At 54.5% G+C, this 10634-nt stretch overlaps 1 protein-coding gene across 1 annotated transcript in view; it reads left to right on the top strand.

Moving 5' to 3' along the window:
• The first annotated feature begins 271 nt into the window (after positions 1-271).
• Positions 272-10634, top strand: part of ZFAND3 (zinc finger AN1-type containing 3) — a 118478-nt gene continuing 108115 nt past the window's right edge. The window contains exon 1 of the mRNA XM_040430776.1: positions 272-673. Coding sequence (XP_040286710.1) covers positions 603-673 — 71 coding nt within the window. The 5' untranslated portion in view covers positions 272-602. The remainder of the gene's footprint in view (positions 674-10634) is intronic.

Raw genomic sequence — 10634 nt, 5'->3', positions numbered from 1 at the left:
CAGGGGCTTATTTATATCATATCTCTATTGTTTTCCATTAATTTCTCGCGTTTTTGTCCGGATCGTTCAGAACATTGACACCTGTCTGGGCAGAGTACCTGTAGTAAATTCTTCCTCCCCCCCAGCTGCTGAATGGTTTCGTCCTTTTCCAGCTGATTTCAGGTCTGTGCCTCTTCGCCTGAACCAAGACTCCAGAGAGGACTGCACCACTAACTGAATAGGGGTGTCCGGACTTGTAGTGTATGTGTCAGAGCCGCTGCCGGTGTGAAGTGGCCGTTATTACACAGATGTTCCGCCGTTATCATCGTGTATATCGTTAGGACTGCGACATCCGGCATTAGTCGCCGACATTGCTGACCTTCTCAGCGCCCTAGGGCGGCTGCTCCCCCGTTTCGCTCTTGGTACGCCCCGCCTCCAGCTGACCGGCCTGGAATCACGGTTTGGAGCCTCGGACTGGTCGCCCGGAGTCGCCGTGTTCCGTCGGGCCTGTCCCCCGGCCGCTATCCTGTGAGGGTCTCGGACAGCTCAGGGGCAGCAGGGAGTGTGAGCGGCGCGGAGGCCCCGGCCTTGGTGTGTAGAGAGCGGCCCAGGCCCTGTCAGACATGGGAGACACCGGCAGCGAGCGCAGCAAGCCGCCCAGCCTCCCCCCGCGCTGCCCCTGCGGATTCTGGGGGTAAGAGACCCGGGCAGAGAGCCCTGATAGTGTGCTGAGAGCAGGGGGGCGCAGCCTGACCCCCAGAGCCCCCAAACCTACAGGACACCGAGGGGTGCCACCCTGACCCTGTGTACCACCACACTGTGCCACCCTGACCCTGTATACCACCGCACTGTGCCACCCTGACCCTGTATACCACCGCACTGTGCCACCCTGACCCTGTATACCACCGCACTGTGCCACCCTGACCCTGTATACCACCACACTGTGCCACCCTGACCCTGTATACCACCACACTGTGCCACCCTGACCCTGTATACCACCACACTGTGCCACCCTGACCCTGTATACCACCACACTGTGCCACCCTGACCCTGTATACCACCACACTGTGCCACCCTGACCCTGTATACCACCGCACTGTGCCACCCTGACCCTGTATACCACCACACTGTGCCACCCTGACCCTGTATACCACCGCACTGTGCCACCCTGACCCTGTATACCACCGCACTGTGCCACCCTGACCCTGTATACCACCGCACTCTGCCACCCTGACCCTGTATACCACCGCACTCTGCCACCCTGACCCTGTTTACCACCACACTGTGCCACCCTGACCCTGTATACCACCACATTGTGCCACCCTGACCCTGTATACCACCACATTGTGCCACCCTGACCCTGTATACCACCACACTGTGCCACCCTGACCCTGTATACCACCACACTGTGCCACCCTGACCCTGTATACCACCACACTGTGCCACCCTGACCCTGTATACCACCACACTGTGCCACCCTGACCCTGTATACCACCACATTGTGCCACCCTGACCCTGTATACCACCACACTGTGCCACCCTGACCCTGTATACCACCACACTGTGCCACCCTGACCCTGTATACCACCACACTGTGCCACCCTGACCCTGTATACCACCGCACTGTGCCACCCTGACCCTGTATACCACCGCACTGTGCCACCCTGACCCTGTATACCACCACACTGTGCCACCCTGACCCTGTATACCACCACACTGTGCCACCCTGACCCTGTATACCACCACACTGTGCCACCCTGACCCTGTATACCACCGCACTGTGCCACCCTGACCCTGTATACCACCGCACTGTGCCACCCTGACCCTGTATACCACCGCACTGTGCCACCCTGACCCTGTATACCACCACACTGTGCCACCCTGACCCTGTATACCACCACACTGTGCCACCCTGACCCTGTATACCACCGCACTGTGCCACCCTGACCCTGTATACCACCGCACTGTGCCACCCTGACCCTGTATACCACCGCACTGTGCCACCCTGACCCTGTATACCACCGCACTGTGCCACCCTGACCCTGTATGCCACCGCACTGTGCCACCCTGACCCTGTGTTCCACCACACTGTGCCACCCTGACCCTGTGTACCACCACACTGTGCCACCCTGACCCTGTATACCACCACACTGTGCCACCCTGACCCTGTATACCACCACACTGTGCCACTCTGACCCTGTGTACCACCACACTGTGCCACCCTGACCCTGTATACCACCACACTGTGCCACCCTGACCCTGTGTACCACCACACTGTGCCACCCTGACCCTGTGTACCACCACACTGTGCCACCCTGACCCTGTATACCACCACACTGTGCCACCCTGACCCTGTGTACCACCACACTGTGCCACCCTGACCCTGTGTACCACCACACTGTGCCACCCTGACCCTGTGTACCACCACACTGTGCCACCCTGACCCTGTGTACCACCACACTGTGCCACCCTGACCCTGTGTACCACCACACTGTGCCACCCTGACCCTGTATACCACCACGCTGTGCCACCCTGACCCTGTATACCACCACGCTGTGCCACCCTGACCCTGTATACCACCACGCTGTGCCACCCTGACCCTGTATACCATCATGCTGTGCCACCCTGACCCTGTATAGCATCACGCTGTGCCACCCTGACCCTGTATACCATCACGCTGTGCCACCCTGACCCTGTATACCATCACGCTGTGCCACCCTGACCCTGTATAGCATCACGCTGTGCCACCCTGACCCTGTATACCACCACGCTGTGCCGCCCTGACCCTGTATACCATCACGCTGTGCCACCCTGACCCTGTATAGCATCACGCTGTGCCACCCTGACCCTGTATACCACCACACTGTGCCGCCCTGACCCTGTATACCACCACACTGTGCCGCCCTGACCCTGTATACCACCACGCTGTGCCACCCTGACCCTGTATACCATCATGCTGTGCCACCCTGACCCTGTATAGCATCACGCTGTGCCACCCTGACCCTGTATACCATCACGCTGTGCCACCCTGACCCTGTATAGCATCACGCTGTGCCACCCTGACCCTGTATACCACCACGCTGTGCCGCCCTGACCCTGTATACCATCACGCTGTGCCACCCTGACCCTGTATAGCATCACGCTGTGCCACCCTGACCCTGTATACCACCACACTGTGCCGCCCTGACCCTGTATACCACCACACTGTGCCGCCCTGACCCTGTATACCAGGCATCCTCAAACTGCGGCCCTCCAGCTGTTGTAAAACTACAATTCCCACCATGCCCTGCTATAGGCTGATACCTGTAGGCTGTTCGGGCATGCTGGGAGTTGTAGTTTTGCAATAGCTAGAGGGCCGCAGTTTGAGGATGCCTGCTGTATACCATCACACTGTGCCACCCTGACCCTGTATACCACCACACTGTGCCACTCTGACCACCTGACCCTGTATACCACCACACTGTGCCACCCTGACCCTGTATACCACCACACTGTGCCACCCTGACCCTGTATACCACCACACTGTGCCACCCTGACCCTGTATACCATCATACTGTGCCGCCATTACACTGCCACCCTGACCCTGTATTGCATCACACTGTGCCACCCTGATCCCGTATAGCATCACACTGTGCCACCCTGATCCCGTATAGCATCACACTGTGCCACCCTGACCCTGTATAGCATCGCACTGTGCCACCCTGACCCGGTATAGCATCGCACTGTGCCACCCTGACCCGGTATAGCATCGCACTGTGCCACCCTGACCCGGTATAGCATCGCACTGTGCCACCCTGACCCGGTATAGCATCGCACTGTGCCACCCTGACCCTGTATAGCACCGCACTGTGCCACCCTGACCCTGTATACCACCGCACTGTGCCACCCTGACCCTGTATACTACCGCACTGTGCCACCCTGACCCTGTATACTACCACACTGTGCCACCCTGACCCTGTATACCATCACACTGTGCCATCCTGACCCTGTATAGCAGGCATGCTAAACCTGCGGCCCTCCAGCTGTTGTAAAACTACAACTCCCACGATGCCCTTCTGTAGGATGATAGCTGTAGGCTATCAGGGAATGATGGGAGTTGTAGTTTTGCAATAGCTGGAGGGCCGCAGGTTGAGCATGCCTGCTGTATAGCATCGCACTGTGCCACCCTGACCCTGTATAGCATCGCACTGTGCCACCCTGACCCTGTATAGCATCGCACTGTGCCACCCTGACCCTGTATAGCATCGCACTGTGCCACCCTGACCCTGTATAGCATCGAACTGCGCCACCCTGACCCTGTATAGCATAGCACTGCGCCACCCTGACCCTGTATAGCATCGCACGGCGCCACCCTGACCCTGTATAGCATTGCACTGCGCCACCCTGACCCTGTATAGCATCGCACTGCGCCACCCTGACCCTGTGTAGCATCGCACTGCGCCACCCTGACCCTGTATAGCATCGCACTGCGCCACCCTGACCCTGTATAGCATCGCACTGCGCCACCCTGACCCTGTATACCACCACACTGTGCCACCCTGACCCTGTATACCACCACACTGTGCCACCCTGACCCTGTATACTACCACACTGTGCCACCCTGACCCTGTATACCATCATACTGTGCCACCCTGACCCTGTATGCCATTACACTGCCACCCTGACCCTGTATTGCATCACACTGTGCCACCCTGATCCCGTATAGCATCACACTGTGCCACCCGGACCCTGTATAGCATCACACTGTGCCACCCTGACCCTGTATAGCATCACACTGTGCCACCCTGACCCTGTATAACATCATACTGTGCCACCCTGACCCTGTATAGCATCGCACTGTGCCACCCTGACCCTGTATAGCATCGCACTGTGCCACCCTGACCCTGTATAGCATCGCACTGTGCCACCCTGACCCTGTATAGCATCGCACTGTGCCACCCTGACCCTGTATAGCATCGCACTGTGCCACCATGACCCTGTATAGCATCGCACTGTGCCACCCTGACCCTGTATAGCATCGCACTGTGCCACCCTGACCCTGTATAGCATAGCACTTTGCCACCCTGACCCTGTATAGCATCGCACTGTGCCACCCTGACCCTGTATAGCATCGCACTGTGCCACCCTGACCCTGTATAGCATCGCACTGTGCCACCCTGACCCTGTATAGCATCTCACTGTGCCACCCTGACCCTGTATAGCATCGCACTGTGCCACCCTGGCCCTGTATAGCATCGCACTGTGCCACCCTGACCCTGTATACCACCGCACTGTGCCACCCTGACCCTGTATACCACCGCACTGTGCCACCCTGACCCTGTATACCACCGCACTGTGCCACCCTGACCCTGTATACTACCACACTGTGCCACCCTGACCCTGTATACCATCATACTGTGCCACCCTGACCCTGTATGCCATTACACTGCCACCCTGACCCTGTATAGCATCACACTGTGCCACCCGGACCCTGTATAGCATCACACTGTGCCACCCGGACCCTGTATAGCATCACACTGTGCCACCCTGACCCTGTATAGCATCGCACTGTGCCACCCTGACCCTGTATAGCATCGCACTGTGCCACCCTGACCCTGTATAGCATCGCACTGTGCCACCCTGACCCTGTATAGCATCGCACCGTGCCACCCTGACCCTGTATAGCATCGCACTGTGCCACCCTGACCCTGTATAGCATCGCACTGTGCCACCCTGACCCTTGATAGCATCGCACTGTGCCACCCTGACCCTGTATAGCATCGCACTGTGCCACCCTGACCCTGTATGCCATCGCACTGTGCCACCCTGACCCTGTATGCCATCGCACTGTGCCACCCTGACCCCGTATAGCATTGCACTGTGCCGCCCTGACCCTGTATAGCATCGCACTGTGCCACCCTGACCCTGTATGCCATCGCACTGTGCCACCCTGACCCTGTATGCCATCGCACTGTGCCACCCTGACCCTGTATAGCCCGCACAGGTGTATCCGGGTGTGGGCATCTGATGTACCAAAAGAGTGAATACAAAAAGGCAGATATATGATTGTCCCAGATATATGTTTGTTACAATGTATCAGTGTGGATAAAATGTGTCAACATGAGGTCGTTATTATTGTATCCACTTTACACAAAGGTCTTTTCAACCTATGAATATTCCCTGTCACTGACAGCAAGCACAGGTCTTGATAATTATGAAGAACTGAAATATGAAATACACTGAGCCCTTTCACCACAGTGCCCCCCCTCCCCCCATATTAGTCCTGCTCATTCCCAGTGCCAACATGTCAGGGGCCCCTGTATTATAGAGGGCACCTGATAACCCCAGCACCACCCCACACAGCTGTCAGTGCCCACTGCCGCCCCCCTGACTCCTCTGTTGTTTTTCGTCACTGTGTGCGCATGTTTTATTTCCCATAATCCTCTCTGACTGCGGTGAAGATGTTCTTATGTTTATATTTTTATGTGTGATCTATAAGGCCTTGGCAATGAGGCTCTGCCATGCCTGGTACCACAGTGCCCCCCACCGTGTCCACGCAGCATAATGCTATATAATGCACATCGCTGCAGATCTTGGGAACGTGGTGACTCCTGCTGCCCGGATGCTGCCGCTTTATGATATTGTGAGATGTTGATTCATTGCCCATTATGTATACTGATGCCATCTGATGCCCCCAGATGGGCCCTGGCACCTTTCATTGCATCTTCACACAATGTATGAGGTTCAGCAGACTGCAGTATTGGGGCGCACTCCTGAACCCTACTGCCATGCAATAAATGCCGCTAACCCCCAGGTTATTGCAAATGGATGGCTGATGTACGGTATGGCGGTGCTGAATCACCAGCTGCCTGCCCACACATGCGGTGCACGGGGTATATATGAGCCGCCCAGAGTCCGTTATCAGACCTCATAGTGTCCGGTGTGTATATCTCTGGTCTGTCATTGGTCAGTGAATGTCAGCTTGATGTTTGGGGCGAGTTTCTGTAATTAATATGTACAATATGTAAAGGGAATTTCCTGCACCAGCAGAATAGTGAGTGCAGCTCTGGAGTATAATACAGGAGGTAACTCAGGATCAGTACAGGATAAGTAATGTCTGTACACAGTGACTGCATCAGCAGAATAGTGAGTGCAGCTCTGCAGTATAATACAGGATGTCACTCAGGATCAGTACAGGATAAGTAATGTATGTACACAGTGACTGCACCAGCAGAATAGTGAGTGCAGCTCTGGAGTATAATACAGGAGGTAACTCAGGATCAGTACAGGATAAGTAATGTCTGTACACAGTGACTGCATCAGCAGAATAGTGAGTGCAGCTCTGGAGTATAATACAGGATGTAACTCAGGATCAGTACAGGATAAGTAATGTATGTACACAGTGACTGCACCAGCAGAATAGTGAGTGCAGCTCTGGAGTATAATACAGGATGTAACTCAGGATCAGTACAGGATAAGTAATGTATGTACACAGTGACTGCACCAGCAGAATAGTGAGTGCAGCTCTGGAGTATAATACAGGATGTAACTCAGGATCAGTACAGGATAAGTAATGTATGTACACAGTGACTGCACCAGCAGAATAGTGAGTGCAGCTCTGGAGTATAATACAGGATGTAACTCAGGATCAGTATAGGATAAGTAATGTATATACACAGTGACTGCACCAGCAGAATAGTGAGTGCAGCTCTGGAGTATAATACAGGATGTAACTCAGGATCAGCACAGGATAAGTAATGTATGTACACAGTGACTCCACCAGCAGAATAGTGAGTGCAGCTCTGGAGTATAATACAGGATGTAACTCAGGATCAGTACAGGATAAGTAATGTATGTACACAGTGACTCCACCAGCAGAATAGTGAGTGCAGCTCTGGAGTATAATACAGGATGTAACTCAGGATCAGTACAGGATAAGTAATGTATGTACACAGTGACTGTACCAGCAGAACAGTGAGTGCAGCTCTGGAGTATAATACAGGATGTAACTCAGGATCAGTACAGGATAAGTAATGTATGTACACAGTGACTGCACCAGCATAATAGTGAGTGCAGCTCTGGAGTATAATACAGGATGTAACTCAGGATCAGTACAGGATAAGTAATGTATGTACACAGTGAATGCACCAGCAGAATAGTGAGTGCAGCTCTGGAGTATAATACAGGATGTAACTCAGGATCAGTACAGGATAAGTAATGTATGTACACAGTGACTGCACCAGCAGAATAGTGAGTGCAGCTCTGGAGTATAATACAGGATGTAACTCAGGATCAGTACAGGATAAGTAATGTATGTACACAGTGAATGCACCAGCAGAATAGTGAGTGCAGCTCTGGAGTATAATGCAGGATGTAACACAGGATAAGTAATGTACTGTATGCACACAGTGACTGCACCGACATGTAGCAGTTTTATTGTCCTCCCTTACACAGACATGTAGCGATTGTGTTGCCTCTTCCTAATACACACACATGTAGCTGTTTTGTTGCCCTCAGATGCCCAGACATGTAGCAGTTTTATTGCTCTCTATAGCAGTGCAATTAGATGTAAGTGGCGCATTTGACAACTCCCGTCTTCCATCAGTTGTCACAGCGGCCGCCTCGATTTGAGGGTTGCATCGTGAATATCTTACAGGTCAACCACTTATCAGGAAATCGGAGAGCTCGCGTTTAGTGTATTTTAAGTCTCTCGCGGGCGGCGTAACGCAGGAAGTTTTAAATCCACTGCAAACAAGCGCAGACAATTAGAATAGAACCCAGCGGCACGAGAAGCAATTTTCCAAACTTGAGGGATTGAAGCCTCCTGAAATGAACAGACCTCCAGACTCTTTCAAGTGCACAGCGGCGATGACTTTAAGCTCCAATTATTTTTCCGAGTAAATGTGAAATGCAGATGGCGATATCCTGCAAGATACCTGCTGTAATCATCGCGGCCGGTAAATTACATCCACTCTAAATGGCGGCTTTATTATTCACGTAAGTGCGGTGAGGCCGCCGGGGCCCCTGCCTTCCCCATTATGCAGCCAGGACTCTACTTCTAATTTGTCTGCATTCTGATCTATGGGGAGAGCAAAGGATACGAATCCAGTGCGGCAATACCCTGCATAGGGCTGTGTACACACCGCCGGAGCTACACTGCGCGCTTCCAGCTGGATGGATTATACCCATGTGTTATATTATACCCATGTGTTATAATATACCCATGTGTTATATTCCCACACCTTAGTATTGGGTTTGGATGGGTTACACCCCTCACCCTTGGCATTGGGTTTGGATGGGTTACACCCTTCCCTCTAGTAGTGGGTTTGGATAGATTATGCCCCTCCTACCTAATATTGGGGGTGGATGGATTTTGCCCCTCCCCCTTGGTATTGGTTTGCGTGCACACGGAGTATTATCCGCTGTGTCTTCGGGCTGCAGTAATATTGGTGCAAATTGCACTGAATTTGTTGAAATGGAACATATCGAATCGTAAATGTGGCACGACTCACATGGTCTGTTTTACTCGCTTCTCTCCAGCTCCTCCAGGCAGGTATCGATGCACTGCACAATGATTTTAGCGTATTTTACGGCTCTTTTTTTGTGGATAATGTTAAGAGTGTATTCACAAAGGACATAAATTGCGATAGAAAAATTTGCTGCAGATCTGCGATGAGTCCTGTGCAGATTTGTTGCAGACTTTGCCTCAGATTTGCTACGTGTTCACTTTGTGCATCGAAAAAGGGTGAAATCCGTAGTGGACGACGCTGTATAAATCGATTCCCTGTGTATTTCAAAGAATTGTCTTCTTTGTATGCAAGTTCCTCCAGACCCACGTGGAGTTGTCCTCCAGCACCCAAGGGTATCAACGTCACCCATAGACTTTCCAAGATGGCCACTGCAAATTCTACTGCACATGCGCTGAAAATGTTCAGTGCCTGCGCAGATGCAGGAGGTGCATGGCTTCCCTGGATGTGCTGTATCCACAACTGCACTGAACACTTTCAGCACAAGCGCAATAGAAGACAGAACCACTGCCACCTGCTCTCCCTGTGGGGCTCGGCCACTGCCCTGCTCTCCCTGTGGGGCTCGGCCACTGCCCTGCTCTCCCTGTTGGGCTCGGCCACTGCCCTGCTCTCCCTGTGGGGCTCGGCCACTGCCCTGCTCTCCCTGTGGGGCTCGGCCACTGCCCTGCTCTCCCTGTGGGGCTCGGCCACTGCCCTGCTCTCCCTGTGGGGCTCGGCCACTGCCCTGCTCTCCCTGTGGGGCTCGGCCACTGCCCTGCTCTCCCTGTGGGGCTCGGCCACTGCCCTGCTCTCCCTGTGGGGCTCGGCCACTGCCCTGCTCTCCCTGTGGGGCTCGGCCACTGCCCTGCTCTCCCTGTCGGGCTCGGCCACTGCCCTGCTCTCCCTGTGGGGCTCGGCCACTGCCCTGCTCTCCCTGTCGGGCTCGGCCACTGCCCTGCTCTCCCTGTCGGGCTCGGCCACTGCCCTGCTCTCCCTGTCGGGCTCGGCCACTGCCCTGCTCTCCCTGTCGGGCTCGGCCACTGCCCTGCCCTCCCTGTCGGGCTCGGCCACTGCCCTGCTCTCCCTGTCGGGCTCGGCCACTGCCCTGCTCTCCCTGTCGGGCTCGGCCACTGCCCTGCTCTCCCTGTCGGGCTCGGCCACTGCCCTGCT

This window comes from Bufo bufo, chromosome 4 (assembly GCF_905171765.1).
Source record: "Bufo bufo chromosome 4, aBufBuf1.1, whole genome shotgun sequence".
NCBI lineage: Eukaryota > Metazoa > Chordata > Amphibia > Anura > Bufonidae > Bufo > Bufo bufo.
This window is presented reverse-complemented; position numbering and strand designations above follow the sequence as displayed.